Source organism: Pinus tabuliformis, chromosome J (assembly GCF_031772625.1).
Source record: "Pinus tabuliformis cultivar Carrire ecotype Pingquan chromosome J, CPIR1, whole genome shotgun sequence".
In the NCBI taxonomy this organism is placed as follows: Eukaryota; Viridiplantae; Streptophyta; class Pinopsida; order Pinales; family Pinaceae; genus Pinus; species Pinus tabuliformis.
The window spans coordinates 102701431-102722743 of NC_142295.1; the positions used below are offsets into that span (position 1 = coordinate 102701431).

At 39.6% G+C, this 21313-nt stretch overlaps 1 protein-coding gene across 4 annotated transcripts in view; it reads right to left on the reverse strand.

The window, feature by feature from the left end:
- LOC149225724 (alpha-mannosidase-like) overlaps positions 1-21313 on the reverse strand; it is a 456087-nt gene that overhangs the window by 336035 nt on the left and 98739 nt on the right. For all 4 annotated transcript variants that reach the window (XR_016247699.1, XM_089377297.1, XM_089377296.1 and 1 more), the window contains exon 17: positions 4468-4542. Coding sequence is in view for 3 of the 4 variants with exons in the window: in XM_089377297.1 (XP_089233423.1) it covers positions 4468-4542 (75 nt within the window). In the remaining variant the exon portion in view is untranslated. The remainder of the gene's footprint in view (positions 1-4467; positions 4543-21313) is intronic.

The window sequence follows — 21313 nt, forward strand, 5'->3', positions numbered from 1 at the left end:
GAAAGATCCCCTCACATAGCAATATTGGAGACATCAAAGTGATGTAGGTGATAAACTCATTCTCTAAAGATGCAATGAAGAAGGTCACATATTCTTCATGAAAGTAAAAGGGTATCAAGGATGTAGGATATCTTCATAAGATCCCATCTACAAGATCTAGGAAGGAAGATAATCATCATCGTTCTAACTGATAGGCAAGGTAACAAATGTCCATGAACAAGAAGGTTACCTCATTCAACAACTTGTGGTCTCTATGCTAGATAGAGAAAGACAAGTTGATGGCAGAAATATTGAAGGTTAAAAGAACTCAACCATGTGCAGAAAGGAAAGGCAAGGTTGGTCCTCAAGCAAGACAAAATAAGTATAGCTAAGATTCAATGCTATAGAAAGATTTTGGAAGCTCATATCACTGAAAGATGGAGGAAGCTGAAGAAAAGGGCCAAGGAAAGAGGGAGTAACAAATCTCTCCTATGAGTAAGATAATATCCCTCACAAAAGGGTCCTATCATAAGCTCCTAAATCTTGTGTTAAAAGATATGACAATGATAATAAGATGCATCATGGCATCATGAAAGCATTAGAAACAAGAAATTGTAACATCTTTATAAGGATCATGAAGGAAAAAAATCCATGGCAGACAACATGTAGGATATATAGCTCTTAGGAACCTCAGTGGACATTGAAGGAAAGAAAGGAGTCATCTAAGGCTCATCATACATCAAGTCAAAAAGGAAACATCTGCCAGTTGGGGATATACAAGATCCTCAAAATTCTTTGATGGAATCCTCATCGTAGGGTTCACTAATCTAGAGAGGAAGCAAGTGTTTCAACAAGAACTCCAACTTATAGAATCATGAGATGATGATATGACATGAACCAGATCACGAGATTGAAGATCTTTTCAATCAAGGAAGCTGCTGGAAGAAGCCTCGATGACCTGAAGGTGAAATAAGGTATGTATGATTGTGTTTAATATTATAATGTCATGTCATATGGTTGCAGGTAACATGGATCATTGCTTCTATCTTAAGAAGCATGATCAAGAGAAAAAGGGACTCCTCCTCTGAAAGGATGCAGGAAGGCATAAAGTCACACTAAGATGAAATCAACATAATATGTCCTCATATGAAGTATGAGGTGGTTGACTACAATTAAGAAACTCTGATTGAAAGCTCGTGGAATGGAATGAGTGAGGAAGGAAGAGATCGTGAGATATGCAACCATGTTGAAGGCAATCAACATCCAATAGACCAAGAAGCTTTGAGCAGGAAATCTCGCAGAAGGATATGAAGACTCTGATGAAAGTCCAAAAAAAAAAGGAGACCCTTGACAATGGATATCTTTGGGAGATGTGTCAACATGAATGCAGGATGTTGATGCCTACAGGAAGATGTCATGATGAAGAAGCCATATAGTAAGGTACGATTTGATTTAATGTTATGTTTTGATTTCTTGAATAATATTTGGGTGAGTGCATGCAGGGCTACTGGAACAAGAGTTGTAAGTACAAGTACAACTGGCATTCATGTGGTGGATGGAAATTCCTGAAAGAAACATGATGGGAAGGAAGAAGCTATATGACGAAGGTTCCAGATATGTATCAAGAAGGTCACTTTCCATAAAGAAAGGAATGACATGACAAACCAAGAAGGAAAGTGATCGATGGTTGATGCCCTACAAGAAAGAAGCTCAACTGAATTTTATGACATCAAGGAGAGAAGTTGATCAAGCAGCTAAAGGACCCACAAAGAAAAAGTTGTTGATATATAGAAGAGTCCCTAGATAAGAGGGAGCTCTGACAGGTCCGAGCTTGAATTAAGATCACCCCTGATTATAAAGGAGTGACATTTGTGTTTTTCCATGTCATGTGTCATGCCTAGACTAGGACTAACAGCCATAAGTCTAGATGAAGGCCATGATGGAAATGTAGACACATGGTAGACACAACATTCTTATCTTCACTTGGGAAGAAAGAATGGGAAGATTGGGTAATCATCTGGCATCCGATACTCTTTGAGGATGTGTACAGCATCCAAGACAAGAGTAGGCAAGAGGACCGATATTCTTTGAGGGCTGGGAACCCAAGATAAGAATGGTCCTAGAAGGTCATACTCGGTGAACACCCGGGCGAGTATGTACCTTGAGAGACAATGATGAAGGTGTCCATAAATCATTGGTCTCACCAGCATTGTAGCTCATGGTCTCGTGGAGAGATGGAGTTGTTAGTCAAGGCCTTGCACTATGACAATGTTGATTGATATGATGCTATCCAGATGGGATTACCAATCCGATTCTTCTTATGAGAAATTCTTCAGATTGAGAATGACCAAGTACCATTATAAATACCTCCCTAGTTAAGAGGGAGTGTTGAAGAAAGTGTAACTAGGTTCGGTATTTACAAATGTAATTTTGATCTTTGTACTTGTCAAGAAAAAGAAATATTATTTTTAAATTATGAGAATGAGTTTCTTGCTCATTTCATAGGTCTAGGAAATTCAGAGTCAAAGAGCTCTTCTTGAGCATATATGTAATGTATATAAGTCTACCTAGTGACTAGATTAGCCCTCCAAGACCAGCACAATCCTCATGAAGAAGACAGCAAGCAAAATGATAAAGAGAGCAGTCATGTCGGCCTCAAATTGAATTAAATAGACTAAAGAAAGTCATGTCGGCTCAATAAAAAGACAACACTTCACACTGTCACGTCGGCTCAAATACAGAGACATAACTACTATATATACGCAGTTAGGGTCACCACAGAAAAGCAAGATTTCGGATTCTTCTCTGAAATTCGGATGGGTGCAGTAGGTACAGGAATCTCGGATCAAGGCAGCAGAACAGTGTCTTGGATCTCTGAAACTTTGGGTAAGTACAGGACCTCAGATCCTCTCGGATGGGTACAGGAATCTGAACCTCGCATTACAGAAGGATACATCTCGGATACCCCTGCTATTTCGGGTATAATTTCAGTAAGCAGATTACAGTCTTCTCCTCCTTGGTGGTGACAGTCTAGGGTGCAAGGAAAGACCACAGTCACAATCTCGTTATAGATGTAATGACATAGACCTTAGTGCTGATCACTGTCTCGGTATGTTTGTTATGAAGAAGATGAAGATGATACACTGATCACTGTCTCGACATAATAGTAATCCCACAACAATACTCTCTCAACATACTGTACACAGTTATGATATCGACATAATGATCTTGGTGAAGACAAGGGCATGATGAAGACCTCAGTGCATCGATGAAGACATGATGATGATAACAGAGAAGAATGCAGAAATGATCTAGGTAAAGGAACAGCAATGGTGCAACAATAATGACCTCAATGATGCAGCAGTGATGACCTCAATGGTGCAGCAATGATGATGATCTCAGCAGTGTCAAAGATGAGGATTGGTGTCTTGGTCTTGGAGTGGCCTAGTAGGTCAAGGGTCAAGGTCTTGGTATTCGTCAAATGGAATCTCTATAAGAAGAATTGTGTGCGGGTTTTCCTCTCCAAGAGGGAGAGGTTTTGGCCCTGGCAGAAAGCCAAACATCTTGTGTTCTTGTCTCTTTGGTTTTTGGTAGCTATTTGATGAAATAAGAAACACACTCTAATAATGTCAAAGAGAAGATTGTGCTAAGAAGAAAATTAAAATGACTCACAAATAGTTATCAAGTTAAAAAGAATCACATCAATCCTACTTGCCCTAGATTCTTCAACCGAAGCCAAATCAATATTTATGAAGTATTTAGCACCAAGAAATTTGACAATGAATTCTTCTTTGATGCTCTCTCATTAGTGAATAGACACCATTCATTTCTTATTCTTTGTGAAGAGTACATAGCACCTGAAATTTTCATTTTTTTTGTAAAAGTCTAAAAGTTGATAGGTTTTATTTGGCAGTTTTCTTCTCGTTTTCAGAAACCTATTTCCTGGTGTTTCACCAATTCACTGTTGTTTCCTAGTATTCTATCCCAAATTTCGTAACCTTGCTAACCCCAAACATTCCAGTTTGCAGAAACGTATTTCTTGTCATCTCCCCTTTTCCATTTTCTACACTCAAGGACACATTGTTCCTAATGGATGGGTGTCACCACTGTCCAATATGCTATGCGTCATTATTTTAATTTTCGTAAGTGGAGGACAAACAATTAAACTTTAGAAGGATGATAATCCCTCCAAAAGATCCATATGATTTCTACTCAATTGAAAAGCAATGCAAGGAAATGCTCAAAAATTGTTGCTCTTGCATTTTCATTGAAAAGGTTTGAATAAAGGACAAAGTAAGACAAATATGAACCATTTGGAAGAAACTTCAACATGTCTAATGATGCAAAAACCAAATTCTTTAAAGTTCAATGAGTTTCCTAAACACGTATAAGAAACCTACTTCAAACAAACAGCACCTGACATTTAAATTTTAATTTCACTCACATAAAAAATATTCAAAATGTATAACATCTCAAAATAAGACTTACTTGGATTCTTTTCTCGCCAGTGTTGCCATCACTTCCATTATACCAGCAAAATGACTGCTCGACAGGAAGGGATACCTAGATAATATGAAAATTATTTAAGATCGCACTTATTTAATCCAAAATTAAAAGGAAGAGAATGGAAGAACATATTGCTGATTCTAGGTAACTTGGTATTAGCTAAATCTACTGAAAAATTCATTCTATCTACTTCGCACATCTTTAAACACTCTGCTTAAGATACAGATAGCTCCTTCGCATGCACTTATAACACAACAGATGATTCTCATAACCCAATCGATAGTTTTCAGCCCATATTGTAGTTGGCCTTATTGAAAGATAATATGGAACTCATGTAGTGCATATGCATATGGCTTGCGACATAAACAGAGAGAGTCTTTTAACTTTCCTTCAATAAACTATAAAAATCTCGCCTAGGTATTTGGTACTCATCGCAATCAATAGTTTTAAAAGGTATTCTAATTGATCTTCTTGGCAAGATAATATAGAACTCATTTTTGTAGATGAGCTTGAAACATAAATGAAGAGAAACCATATTTTCATTTGGTTTGAGCGCTAATAGGGTGTAATGGATCTGACTTGAAAATATATAAAATGCAAATATGCCCAATACTGCAAATAATCCCAAGAGATATACAAGAATATAAAATCAAAATGTTTCTCTTTATTAATATCAAAACCCTTGAGGTAGGGTAACACCATACAATCACTCCTTAAAGAAGGAGAGCACTCCATAAGCCATATGCTTGTCAATACAATATTCCTTGACACCTCTCAATGGGGAGTCTCTAGCCTCTATATAGGCTTCATACCTACAATACCATGGGTAATTACCATGGGTCTCTCAATACCATAAATCCATTACAATGGGCTTATCACATTATTCTCTAACTACTTGTGGTCCCTTACATAATGTGGGTTAACCACTTTATTTATTAAGTATTGCCCATTATTACATCACATTATTACATTATTCCCATGGATACCTCCCTTTGTACCCCATATGATGCGGGAGCATCTAACCACCCTTAATCAAAATTGAAATTTTGAGCTGTGAAGGGGGAAAGGGGAAACGTAGACAATCATTGTAAACCGGGGCAAATTATGTTCAAACAGAGCTAAATTGATGGAATTGATAAGTCTCTAGAAGACTTGATTAAATGTAATTATCTACCATAGAAAGATTTAGGGGTTTGATTGAGCGATTGTGGGAGAAACTCATGGATCGTAAACGATCCCTCCCTTTGTAATTTCCTATATAAGAGAGTCTGTGTTGTGTGAAATGGATATATAGGATACAATGTAGCCACAGGGGAATTTGTGACTAAGACCGTGAGGCCTTAGCCTGTAATCGAATTATATATATAATTGGAATATGTGTGTTATCTGTATTTTGTGTGTCTGTGTGTTGTTTTACCTATAATCTGGATGTATGTGATGGAAGAGCTAAATTTCGTGTGACAGGTTATTGATCGACCATCGATCACTATAAGGATCGATGGCGATCCAATGATAATACGATATCATAGAGTGAACTATTGTATGAGTAATGTGAGTGCTTTAGGCAAAGTATGGCAGAGTTAAGTCTGTGTGTAATGCGAATTCCATCAATCAGTGACTACTCAATAACCATTGGATTTGAGAAGATCAACGATGGAGGAGAGTGTTCAATCGCTACTGGAGTCGATTGATCAACATAGTGGGAACCGTCAGATCAGCTAGATTGACGGATAATAACGATGGAAGAGGAATGGCAGAGGAAACATCGTAGTCGTCTGATGGGAGGAGATCCATGGTGAAACTTGTGAGCAAGTTATCTCGGCTAGCGGACCCGAGAAAATCATCCAAAAGATTTTAAACTTCAGGGTGATCGGACCATCCGTTTAATAGCGATCGGACGCATATCACATGCAACCAAGTGCGGCTGTTAATTCCAAAAACGGACGCGATGAGGGTTTATGCAACGAGATTAAAACCTCGTTGAGTTCCGGCCATCCAGGCCGTTCGTTGCTAGATTGATCAGACAGTAATCGCACGCGAACATGTGCGTGGGTTAACGAACCTGAGTGGACCCGATAGATTTATCAAAGAGAGTTTTAAATTATTTGGGTTCCGGTCATAAATGTTCAATGGACCGTTGGGTGATTGGTCGGGTTTCATTGTGTTTCCACCAGTTATAATGCTTCCGATGTATACGTGGGCCCATAACCCACACGTCCACACACTAATTTTGTAAAGATGCAGCTTTGTTGCGTAAAAGCAGCTTAGTTGTCATCAATTTTTGGTATCAGAGCAGATGAAGATTCTGCGTGCAAAAGGAGGTATAGTCATGTTGAAGATTGGAAAGTTTGTGGTCTTATTCTTGTCGTACAGATAGCGGCAGAAGAAAGTGAGAAGATTGCAGCAACCTAGAGCCAGGAGTGTTCAATTGGTTCCAGAGGAAAGAACTAGAGAGATGCCGAAAGACTGAGCTCAGAGGAGAGAAGCTTAGTGAGGCATGTGTAGCAAGAAGAGGACTTGTTACAGCAGAGGTTTTGTTGTAGCTCACGGAAAGATCATAAAGGCAATTCCATAGAGGATGTGGGTAGAATTGTTAAGGGACGACCAGAAGCATATGACCAGGAGGTCATAAATGTTTGTACCTTGGGAGTCTGATGCAGAAGCATCTGACCACCCTTAATCAAAATTGAAATTTTGCGCTGTGAAGGGGGAAACATGAACAATCATTGTAAACAGGGGCAAATTCTGTTCAAACAGAGCTAAATTGATGGAATTGATAAGTCTCTAGAGACTTGATTAAATGTAATTATCTGCCATAGAAAGATTTGGGGTTTGATTGAGCGATTGTGGGAGAAACTCATGGATCGTAAACGATCCCTCCCTTTGTAATTTCCTATACAAGAGAGTTTGTGTTGTATGAAATGGATATATAGGATACAATGTAGCTGCAGGGGAATTTGTGACTAAGGCCATGAGGCCTTAGCCTATAATCGAATTATGTATATAATTGGAATATATGTATTATCTGTATTTTGTGTGTATGTGTGTTGTTTTACCTATAATCTGGATGTGTGCGATGGAAGAGCTAAATTTCGTGTGACAGGTTATTGATCGACCATCGATCACTATAAGGATCGATGGTGATCCAATGATAATACGATATCATAGAATGACCTATTATATGAGTAATGTGAGTGCCTTAGGCAAAGTATGGCAGAGTTAAGTCTGTGTGTAATGCGAATTCCATCAATCAGCGACTACTCAATAACTGTTGGATTTGAGAAGATCAACGATGGAGGAGAGTGTTCAATCGCAACTGGAGTCGATTGATCAACACAGCGGGAACCGTTGAATCAGCTAGATCAACGGATAATAACGATGGAAGAGGAATGGCGGAGGAAACATCGTAGCCGTCCGATGGGAGGAGATCCACGGTGATCGCGTGGAAACTTGCGAGCAAGTTATCTCAGCTAGTGGACTCGAGAAAATCATCCAAAAGAGTTTAAACTTTAGGGTGATCGGACCATCCGTTTAATGGCGATCAGATGCATATCGCGTGCAAACAAGCGCGGCTGTTAATTCCAAAAACAAACGCGATGAGGGTTTATACAACAAGATTAAAACCTTGTTGAGTTCCGGCCATCCAGACCATTTGTTGGTGGATTGATCAGACGGTAATCGCGCGCGAACATGTGCATGGGTTAACGGACTTGAGCGGACCCAATAGATTTATCAAAGAGAGTTTTAATTTATTTGGGTTTCAGTCATAAACGTTCAAAGGATCATTGGGTGATTGGTCGGGTTTCATTGTGTTTCCACCAATTATAATGCTTCCGATGTATACGTGGGCCCATAAGCCACAAGTCCACACACTAATTTTGTAACGATGCAGCTTTGCTGCGTAAAAGCGACTTAGCTGTCATCACCATATTATCCCCCCTAGGTATACTACATTCCCTTTGTACCCCATATTATCCCTCCTAGGTATACTACACAGGGAGACAAGTTCAAGGTATGGATTTGCCCTGCATGCATGAGTGTGTAAGAAAGGAAACACGCTTGGTGGTCATCAACTACCAGGGTAACAATTATTGTCCCAGTATGACAATAAAATGCTAAGCAATAGCATACACGAATGGCATGAATCATCATACTTTGCTAGTTACATGTTTACAATTAAGATATTGATTAGTTTCATTAACAACTTCCACTCTTGTGAATGAACAATGTGCTCACTCCTCTACCACATGATACTGATCAGACTTGTTGATCATTTGGGAAACTTGTTGAATTCATTTGGCTCGCCCATGTGCCTTGAAAATCACCCGTACTAAAAAATGACACAATCACACTCACTCAAATCAGGTCAAAACAGGGCCAAACTAGCAAGTCTTCCAAATACTGAGTCACCCTCAATGATCAAAATCAGTTGCAACTGGTGCCATTCGCGACAGGTTTTGTTCCTAATTGTTCCATTTTATATAAAATGCAGATTACATTTGTGGTAAATAATGGCTATTGGAAAATATAACTGATATTTTAAAACTAATAGCAGATCAGAATATTTTATGAAAACATTCATAGAGAGAATAATATTGAAGTACATCAGTGACAAAATTATTTAAGTATTATATAATTGCAAACTATCTAGCATTAGTTTTCGAATTATTCGCCAATCAGAGTTATCTCGGGTGGTTGGGTAGAATGGCTGTTATCTTCCCCACCAAGAATCAAATCCCTGCTAGTGACATGATGAACAATAATCCGTTGATAATTATTGTTGTAATGGCTTTGTGCCTATGGATATTGTTGTATTGGCTTCAAGCCTTGTGAACTCAAGTGAGTATTGCGGGCTGGTCTGATGCTAGCAACCTCACTCTAGCCCTCAGAATGAGAGGGAGGTTGATTTCTTTCCTCGGATGTAAAAGAAAACAAAAATCAGATTATTTGTTTTCATGGGTTCAGTTTATACAAGATAAACTCTATTCTTTTCCAAGAGAAAAAACTGTTTTTTCATTTTTTCAACAGAAAACATTATATCCACACAAAGTGCATTGAGATACAGCCTTCAAGTTTTGCTATAACCTACATCAGGTATCCAGTTCTATTGTTGGATCTACCTGAAGCAACAAAACTGTAGCTTGTTGACTTTTAATGTAAAATATATAAGCAGGCCCTCATTGTAACATTCAATATTCCTTGTACATTTCATACTATCGTCATGTCCATTAAGACATACCTCTTCACTAACTAATCATTAATTAACTATAATTATGATTTATTATTCTTTTATCTATATTTATTCTATTTTATATAAATTATATTCATAACATTGCCACTTCCTTCAAAAGCTGTCCTCAAAGCTTTAATGCTTACAATTTTCTTCACCTTGTGTTTGTCATCTCGATATGTATAATTCGTCAATTGTCTTAGCATGTATAGCTCGTCAGTAATATTCCCTTGGAGTTGTTTTTTTTTACCAAATAATAATATTTTTTTAATTATTATTATTATTATTTTCAATAATTTAAATTGTATAACTTACATTAATTTATAAAATATATAACTTAATTGTATCACCACAAGAAGTCGGATCCGTTGGCTGATCATGGAATAAATGTCGGTTTGGTTGAATGTTGGTTGAGTGGTGCGGTGGCAGAGACGGGAGGATAACAGCGTCGTGGGAGTTTCAGCAGAGTGGTTGTTGACCAACGGAACAGGGAGAACACGTCAAGGACGGCATAGCTGTCAGTGAATGCAGAACAGAACAGGGGTGGTCATTAGTCAGTCGTTGGGCAGAGGCTTGAACGGCGGGAGCATGATGGTAGACGGGACAGCGGGAGCACACGACAGAGGGGACGGCGAGAGCCAGAGTGTATGGCACAAAGGTGACAGTGCACTCCTCAGGTTTGGTTGTGTTGTAGTACTCAACAACCCCCCATTTAGCTTTATTTTAGCTAAATAATGAATTATAGGAACCCTTTTGAACTTTTATAATAACTCTTTAGTTCTAATAAAATAAGGCAATTTTTTTATTTTTGTAAATAAAATACCCTCTCACATAAAGGTTTCTATTATCGGAACCCACATATCGGAAATCCAACCTTACAAGTATTACAATTCATGAGAACCCGAGATGCCTTTTGTTATTTAAATAATGTCTTATCGGAGGAGTTATATCGGACCACTGAAATATCGTAACATTCCTTATAGGAAAGTTACGATAAAACCATTCCCCGATAAAACTTTCCCGATATATAACATAAAGTACATGGGCCTTTCCTTTTTATTGAATATTTCAAAAGAACCGTCAGCCCCACAATATTTCCACTTGACATATTGGAAACCCCTGAATATCGTAGCTTTATAACAAGCGTCACTCAAACCCTCTAATATCTCAAACCTCCGATATCTGATATCTCTAATACTTAACACTTTTTCTATCTCAAAAGTTTCTGATATCACAATGCTCTGATGCCTCACACTCCCGATATCTGATATCTCTGATGCTCCTCCCCTTCGATATCTCAATACTTCGATATTCCCGTCTTTACTCATATCGGGACTTTTCATATTGGAGTTGGGAATGTTACTCTTCAATTGAATCAGGGTAACACCATTCATCTACAAGAAGTACTATATGTACCTGATCTAAAGAAGAACCTGGTATCTATCTCGGTGATGGAGGACAAAGTATTCAAGGCGGCATTCATCGATGGAAAGGTACGTGTGTGGAATAAAAATGTCAAAGATGCATTCACACTTGGCTTCAGGGTTGATAGCTTATATCAAGTTGGAGGAAGCCCATTGGGAGTTATGTCTTGCGACACATCACTTCAATCCGAATTATGGTACCAGAGGTTTGCTCATCTACATTATAAGGCTCTACACGATGCAAGGAAGATGGTGATAGGTATGCACGAATTTAAACTAGAACATGAAGGTGTTTGTCAGGGGTGTGCCTAAGGAAAGCATACAAGAGGACCATTCCCCTCAAGTGATAGCAAGACTACTGACATATTGCAATTGATTCATTCTGATCTATCTAGTGCAATGCCTGTGAACTCATTGGGAGGATACTTATATTATGCAACCTTTATAGATGATTTCTCTCGCAAGACTTGGATATATTTCTTGAAGAAGAAGGACGAAGTATTCTCATGGTTCCGTTCTTTCAAAGCTTTGGTCGAAAATCAAACCAGGAAGAAGATCAAAATATTGAGGACCGATAATGGAACCGAATACGAATCAAATGAGTTCAAAGATTATTGTAGAGAAGCTGGCATTAAGAGGGAGACTACTACCGCATATACTCCTGAGCAAAATGGTGTTGCTGAAAGGAAGAACCATTCTATCGTAGAAGCCACTCGTGCCATGCTTCATGATCAAAGCCTTCTGAAGTTCTTATGGACCGACGCTGCGAACACTGCCATGTATGTTCAAAATAGATGAGGGATCAAGCGTCGGACTCAAAGACTCTCGAAGAAGTTTTCACCGGTAAGAAACCTGATGTTTCTCACTTTAGAATTTTTGGTAGCCCCGTATATTTTAGAATGCTCTGGACAAATGTCTCCCACTCCTTGGAGACTGCGTTTAGAGCGGTCCTAACCAACATCTCCTTATCCGGCGTGGCCCCTATGGAAGTCAGTTGGTCCCGGATCTCCTTCAATCTCCCGAGGAAGTGATCTATTTGTTCCCCCTTCTGCATCTGGTATGACCGCAGTTGATTCTCAAGTAACATCGTCCTCTACATGGAAGTATGCTGGTACAACTTCTTCAAGGCGTCCCACATTTCCTTTGCCGTCTCCTTCTCGGCAATATGTTGGACCACATGATCCTTGACCCCTTCAAGGATGATGCATTTTGCCTTGGCCATTGCCTCTTCGTACTTCTCATTATCAGTCGGGTCAACTGGGATAACCATTGTTCTCAAAGCGAAGGCCTTGATGCGATCTCTATCTAGAATGGATAGGATCCTGGCCTTTCAGACCACAAAGTTGGACGCCCCGTCCAGCCTGTCCTGATCCCTCAGTCCATTCATGGCCATCTCTCTTCTCTTCCTGTTGACTCCTTCGAGTCTCTACTTCCCTCTGGAAGTTCTCTCTTCGACTCCCTCTAAGTCGCTACTTCCCGTCTGGAAGTTCTCCGCTAGACTCCCTCTGAGTCTCGATTTCCCTCCTGGAAATCCGCCTGCCAACCGTCGAGTCGCACCTCTCTGATCTCCTATGCACCTGCAACATTGATCTAGATTCCTTGGCCTCAGTAGCGACTCCCTTGACCTTGGTTTTTCCCTGTTAGGTATTGTTTTGCCCACAGTACCCCACCAGCTTCACTCCTACAAACTGCCCACAACTTCCTATGCCCCAGCAACTGAAGGACTGAGCCTTTAGGCTTTGCGCAATGGCAAAAATGCTCCCTCAGCCAACTACGCCAACCCTCTTGGTCTCTGCGTGAGCCTTTTTCTGCCCTCCTCAACCTCTGCATTGGCCTCTCTCTGGCCCGGACTGATGACGCAGTCCCTCTGTGTCAACCCTTCTTCTGTCGCTTTCTGCAAGGATCAACTTTTGTCACTCAGGACAGCTGATTCTACTGCAAATGCTCTGCTTCAGCTGATGCCTTCAACGCTCCTATGATCTGCAACCACACTCTGATACCATGTTGAAATTTCTAAGTCTATCCGTTAGAAATTTTATCTATATTCTTATGGTTTATTTCTCCTACTTGTTAATTACAAACAAGTTATTTAAACATATAAACATCGAAATAAACACAATACAGTCTCAACCATCTACAGATCAACAGCTGAAAGAAATAGCAAACACACAAGTGACACCGTTATTTTTGGACAACTCGTCCCCAGAAAAACCCAATGCGGGAAAACCGGTGCAGCAATTCTGAGGGTTTATTTTATTATGCAATCTATCCTTGAGTACAACTGGGTGCCAAACTGGCTCACCCGACAGAGAAAAATAACCGACAGTAATACCTCTCTATTCGGAAGCAGGTATTCAGAAAACCTGCCCCACGAAACCCTCTCCAGCACCACTGAAGCACTGCGTCAGCCCTCCTGGCCTCTGCGTCAGCCCTCTGAGGCACTACGCAACCTCTACGGCCCTCTGCGTCACTCCTGTTGCCCTTTGCATGGATGACGCAGGCCCTCTGGCCTTTGCGTTGTCCTAGCTAGCCTTTGCATGGCCTGCTCTAGCTTCTGTGTCTGCCTCTCTGCCTCTGTGTTGGTCTCTCGGCACTATCCCTGCCTCTCTGCCCAGTACTCACTGCCCCTCGCTGCAAACTGGTCACTAATTCGACTTTACTTAGCAAACCCCGCTCTAGTAAATCGAATGACTAATCACTCTAGTGTGTTCTCCAATTGACCCTCAAGCCTCCTCTTATACTTTTCATATTGGTCCTTCAACGACCGAGATTACATCTCTAATCAACGACTAAGATTAGATTTGGCTTGATCCATTTTTTTTTAGAACTTTCTAACCCAGTGTTATATTAATACCCATTAACATTTTATTTTTCCTAAGTTTAGACTTAGGAACTCCATTAAAAATATTAATTATTTTAATATTTCCTTAACCAGGTAGAATCTGTCCAAACCATTTCTAAGTCTTGGAGATCTCATGTGCTTTAGCCTCTCCACCAACTTTTATGGCTAGAGCACATCTGATGCTACCCCAAATCAACATGACCATGTTAGGGCTGGCTGCAAAGTTGACTTTTGTTGACGAGTTTTGACTGGACTTTTTTGGACTGTTTTTGGGCTAATTAGACTTGTTGTTGGAGGACGAAGTTGACTGGGTTTGTTCGACCTGAATTGAGGAAGAAATCTTCCTTGTTGACCAGCGTCGACTTTTTGGTTAGGGCTTACTGTTTCTGTTGTTTGACTGATCAGATTTTCACTGTAATTGGACAAGTGAATATTATACATTGTACTCTCTCTCTGCTGAACTTTTGAAGAATTATAAGAAGAATTGATCAAGGGTTTCTCCACATTTGGGTTTGTCTATCGCTGGTGCCAGATCTTATGTCCTCTTGTCTTGGATTGTCTTCTACTGTGATTGTTTATGTTCTATCTGCATTTTACTATCATGTTGATTTTATTGCTATATTGGATATTGATGTTGGGCTAATAAAGAAATTGAAGTAAAATTGCTCTAAGGATAGAACATACCATTGTTATCCTAAAATTAACATGGTATCAAAGTTGAGGTGAAGACAAAGCCCAAGCAAGAGTGAGAAGAGCAATCACCAAGAGGGGCAATCACTAATCAAAGACAAGATTCAATGGCTTCCACATCCTACTTCAAGTCTAATGATAAGATTCATGATAAGTATGGCTATCATGCATGGAAGATGTCTCTTGATTTGACATTAGAAGAGCAAGATGTGATGGATTATGTGCAGGGAAAGATTTCAGAACCTCCTTCTAATGCACTGGTTGCTGCTAAGACCAAATACAAGAAGGGTGAAGTCAAAGCCAAGAAGATCATCAAGGATTCTATTCGTAAGCATTTAGTTACTTACATTTCCAATTTGAACACTTCAAAGGAGATATATGACACGTTGGTTGGCATGTTCAAATCTAGCAATGCAAATCAAATTCTTTTCCTTGAGAACATACTCAAGGATATAAACAGAGGAAGAAATGAAGATATTCAATCCTACTTCATGAGGATTACTGAGATAAAAAATGATCTTCTTTCTATTGGAAAAGTTATTGCTGATAGGGAGCTTACCCTCATTTCCCTTGGAGGACTCCCTCATGAATGGCACGTGTTCAACACTACTATTCTTAAAAACGACAGCATTCCAAGTTTTGAAGAATTGTTGACTAGGTGCTCTCAAGAAGAAACAAGGATGATGGAACAAGATATGCCTTCAAATAGGAATTATCCCACTACATTCTCCGCTCATGCTAAAAAGAAGAACAATGCAGGTTCAAAGAAGCAATGTCAAGGAAGGCTGGGTTTCAAAAATGGAAGGAAGGAAAGATGCTTCATTTGCAACATGTTTGGTCACTATGCTAGGGAGTGTCCTAATAGAAGGGATACACCTCATGATGATGACAACCACAACAACAACAATTTCAAGGGCAACAACAATCAAAGGAATCGCAGATTCAACAACCAAGGTAAAAGGAATGCTCACGCTTCTCATCAAGCAAATGGTCGCCCTTCCAAGAGATCAAGAAACACCAAGTATGATGAATCTAATGTTGTTGATAACAAGCAAAAAGAATTATGTCTTATATCTGCCCTTTCTACTGCATCTCCTCCGGACACTTTGGGAAATTGGTTGATTGATAGTGGTGCCTCAACGCACTTCACCGAGTATAAGGAAGCCCTTTCAAATATGATTGAAAGGGATACAAATTTAGAAATCATCCTTGGAGACAATGCCACCAATCCCATGAAGGGAGTTGGGAATGTTACTCTTCAATTGAATAAAGGTAACACCATTCACCTACAAGAAGTATTATATGTACCCGATCTAAAGAAGAACCTGGTATCTATCTCAATGATGGAGGACAAAGGATTCAAGGTGGCATTCATCGATGGAAAGGTACTTGTGTGGAATAAAAATTTCAAAGTGCATTCACACTTGGCTTTAGGGTTGATAGCCTATATCAAGATGGAGGAAGCCCATTGGGAGCTATGCCTTGCAACACATCACTTCAATCCGAATTATGGTACTGGAGGTTTGCTCATCTACATTATAAGGCTCTACCCGATGCAAGGAAGATGGTGACAGGTATGCCCGAATTTAAAGTAGAACATGAAGGTGTTTTTTAGGGGTGTGCTGAAGGAAAGCATACAAGGGGACCATTCCCCTCAAGTGATAGCAAGACTACTGACATATTGCAATTGATTCATTCTGATCTATCTGGTGCAATGCCCGTGAACTCATTGGGAGGATACTTATATTATGCAACCTTTATAGATGATTTCTCCCACAAGACTTGGATATATTTCTTGAAAAAGAAGGACAAAGTATTCTCATGGTTCTATTCTTTCAAAACTTTGGTCGAAAATCAAACCAGGAAGAAGATCAAAATATTGAGGACTGATAATGGAACTGAATACGAATCAAATGAGTTCAAAGATTATTGTAGAGAAGTTGGCATTAAGAGGGAGACTACTACCGCATATACTCTTGAGCAAAATTGTGTTACTAAAAGGAAGATTCGTTCTATCGTAGAAGCCACTTGTGCCATGCTTCATGATCAAAGCCTTCTGAAGTTCTTATGGGCCGACGCTGCAAATACCGACGTGTATGTTCAAAATAGATGCCTTCATCAAGTGTTGGACTCCAAGACTCCCAAAGAAGTTTTCACCAGTAAGAAACCTGTTGTTTCTCACTTTAGAATTTTTGGTAGCCCCGTATATTTTCATGTGTCGAAAGAAGAGAGAAGCAACTTGGATGCTTCTAGGAAGAAAGGAACATTTGTGAGCTACAGTGAAACTTCTAAGGCATATAGAATCTATGTGGCTAGTCAAAGAGAAGTGGAGATAACTCATGATGTCACTTTCGATGAGGATATTGCCCTTGGGAAGATTAGTAACCTTCCTCTTCCAAGGAAGGACAAAGAAGCAGATTCCAGAAAGAAGGGAGAACCGTAGGATGAGCAGATGACCGATGTTGAAGAACCAATGGATCCCATTGATCCACCCCCTCATGAGCCCTCCTCCTCGAAAAGGAGACCCTCAAGGCTTAAGGAGACTCTCGAAGATGCCAAGAGACATGTTGCACTTGGGGTGACATTTCGTGAAAGCAAGAAGCCGAATAGGTACCAAGGGTACTTAACTGCTATGAGCACCATTGTTCAATCTAAGCCTTGCACATTCGAAGAAGCTGCCAAACACTAGGTTTGGAAGGATGTAATGAACGAAGAGTATGAGTTGATTATGAAGAATGATGTCTGGGATGTGGTTCCTAGACCCAAGGACAAATCCGTTGTCACCTCGAAATGGCTCTACAAGATCAAGCATGGAGCTAATGGAAGTGCTGAAAAGTTCAAGGCCAGATTCATTGCTCGAGGCTTCTCTCAAAAGGAAGGTGTAGATTATGATGAGATATTTGCACTTGTTGCCCGCTACACCACCATCCGTTCAATTATAGCCCTTGCTGCCTCACAAGGATGGAATCTTCATCAGATGGATGTCAAGACTGCCTTCTTGCATGGCTCACTTAAGGAGGAAGTCTATGTAGAAATACTTGAGGGGTTCAAAGTTCAAGATCATCAGACACATGTATGCAGGTTGAAGAAAGCCCTCTATGGGTTGAAGCAAGAACCCTGGGCTTGGTATGAAAGGATCGATAGCTATCTAATGAGGTTGGGATTTACAACAAGTGAAGTTGATCCGAACCTTTACTTTAAGGTTGAGAATGATAAACCTCTCATCTTGGTACTCTATGTAGATGATCTCTTTCTGACAGGTGCAGACCCTCTTATTCGTCAATGTAAGAGGGAGTTGGCTTCCGAATTCGAGATGAAGGACGTAGAGCTGATGCACTACTTCCTAGGGTTGTAGGTCTGGCAAAAGCCAGGCGATATTTTCCTTTCTCAAGGAAAATATATTGTGAAGATTCTTGAAAGATTTGGGATGGTGAACTGCAAGTTCGTGACTACTCCGATGGAACTTAACTTCAGGAAGTTATGCGGAAGTGTTGTTGGGCCCGATTTGGAAAATCCTTCTGAGTATCGTCAAGTTGTCAACTCGTGGGGGCCCTAATGTTGTTGGTGAACTCTCGTCCGGACATATGTTTTGTAGTGAATACATTGAGCCAGTTTATGGTCGAGCCTCATCACATAGATTGGATTACTACCAAGAATCTCTTGAGATATCTTCGGGGCACAATCACTTATGCACTGAGATACACTGCTGAGAATGTGAGGCTCCGTGGTTACTCTGATGCAAACGGGGTTGGCAGTATGGTGGATCGTAAAAGCACATCTGGATGTTGCTTCTCTCTAGGTTCTGCTTCGATATCATGGATGAATCCCCTCTCTCTGCTGAACTTTTGAAGAATTATAAGAAGAATTGATCAAGGGTTTCCCCACTTTGGGGTTTGTCATATCCAGTGTTGTGAAAATCGCGATTTTTTCCTTCTACCGATCAAATCGCCATTTTTATACGGAAAAATCGCCGGTATTTTTTTTGCCGATTTTTACTGAAAAAAATCGCGATTTTATGAAAAAATCGCGATAAAAACGAAAAAATCGCGATAAAAACTTAAAAAATCGTTGGGGGTCGCGACAGCATAGTTTTATAACGTTTTTTTGGGTTTTTTCATGCAATTTTTTTTTAAAGAAACAAATAATTTTTGAGTGGGGCAGCTTAATGATCAAGTCTAGGCCCTAGTATGGATATGCTATTCATGGTAATGTTAAATTCTTAAAGTAAAAGTGACATTCTCCTTAATCTTCATTTTCATCCTTTTACTTAAATTTTTAACATTACCATGAAATGACTCAGGATGTTTGAGAGTGGTTCCAGCCTCATTGGATTTCATATGGAGAAAGTAGAATTTTAGATTTCATTTAAAATCCAGCAGACTTATCAGTTTTTCAGGATTTCAGGATTGGGAGATTGTAATGTTTCCAGGTGACACCACCTGCCTGGGCTACCCCTGCCACCAGTAGAGGACGTGGTCTACCTCCTATAGCTCCTACTTCTAGTTCTTCAGCTTCTAGAGCACATCAAACTCCACTGCCATCTCCACCAGCACAGGCACCAACATCTACATCTAGAGGGAAAGGGAAAGCTGTGGCATTTTCTCGCAAGAGGGGCAGAGGAAATCAATAGGATTAGATTTTCATTTTATTGTATATGACATTATGACATGATGAGATACATTATCATATTTTTTGTTGATATTTTGAGGCTGAGTTGGGACTCAGGAGTCAGGACTTACTATTCAGGACATGATTCAATGTTATGTGTGATTTTAGCGCTAGAAATGATATTAAACATCTTATATATTAGTTTTTTTATCATATTTATGTGTCAATGTATTTATTTTATGTTGTAGATGGTTTAGATATTAAAAAAATTGAAAAAAAATGAATATTTTTGTACCAAACGATTTTTTCCCGATTTTTTCTGATTTTTTCCCGATTTTTCCGATTTTTTCCGATTTGTTCCCCGCGCCGATTTAATCCCGATCGCGATTTTCACAACATTGGTCATATCTTGTGTCCTCTTGTCTTGGATTGTCTTCTACTGTGATTGTTTATGTTCTATCTGCATTTTACTAACATGTTGATGTGATTGCTAAACTGGATATTGATATTGGGCTAATAAAGAAATTGAAGTAAAATTGCTCTAAGCATAGAACATATCATTGTTATCCTAAAATTAACACTTCTTGACCTAGGACAAACCGTAGAAGCACTCAATGGGTGCTTGACCTATAAAATAAAATACCTTGAGCATGAACCCATGCTCCAAAAACAATAATAATATTTTTTTGTCTTCCCAAGTGAAGACAAGAATGGCGTGCCTATCTCTCTCTCAACTAGGGAGGAGATATCAACTAAGCCAAGCTTGTCTCTAAAGTACACATGCTTCTTATTAGGAAGATATTTTGTCAATATGTCAACTACCTGCTCATCAGTGGAGATATATTGTAGCAGCAATACACCATTTTGTACTAGATTTCGAATATTGTGATACTTGCTGTTTATTACCTTTGTCTTTCCATGAAATACTGGGTCCATATACAAACGTATACAACTGGTGTGATCACAATGTATCACTGTAGGGTCCATCGATCCTTCGAATAGGTCAGATAGCAGCGTCCTCACCTAGACCACTTATCTACGTACTTCACAAGCGACAACATACTCAGCCTTAGCACTACTCAAAGCAACTGTGTCTTCCTTTCTGCTCATCCATGAGATCATAGAGGATACCAAACTGAAACATCCTCTCGTAGTGCTTCTTCCATCCTGCTCACTGCCTCCCCAGTCGGAATCTGTATATCCAACCAAGTGGACATCATTCTTCCTATCATATTTTAGGCAGTAGTGGATAGTTCCTCGTAGATATCTCAGTATATGTTTTGCTGCTATCCAATGATCATGCTTTGGCTCCACTTGGAATTGACTAAGAATGTTTCCTGCAAAACATATTTCAGGTTGAGTATTCACCAAGTACATCAGTGAGCCAACCAGTTGTCTATACTTGGTAGGATCCACAGGGCTTGATTCAGAACTCCTTAGTCTTTTCAAGTTTGTGATCAATGGAGTGGTCATAGGTTTGCAATCCATCATGTCAAACCTCTTCAACATCTTGACCCAAATAAACCTCATCAGGTTCTTGCCAGACTTCTAGTCCCAAATAGTAATGCACTAGCCCTAGATCCTTCATGTCAAATTTTGCTGCTAGTTGCTTCTTACATTCTTCAATTCGATCTTCTATACCTGTCAAGAGAAGATTATCTACATATAGAAGAATGATTAGAGGTTCTCCATCTACAACCTTGATAAAAAGGTTCAGATTAGCAAAACTTTTTGTGAAGCCTATTCTTTGAAGATATGCATCCATTCTAGCATACCATGCCCTTGGTGCTTGCTTGAGGCCATATAATGCTTTCTTCAATCTGCAAACATATGCCTTTTGTCTTTAACTTCAAATCCCAAGGGTTGCTCTATACAAACTTCCTCTATTGGTCAAAGTTGTCATTGATGTCAATATGGCATTGTTGGAGATGGCAAATATTCTTGTGATGCATGAATTATCCTTTTCTGATGTTGCCCTAAACATCATGCAAACCCTACGAGAAAACCCTAACCATGAAGATGATGCATATTCAA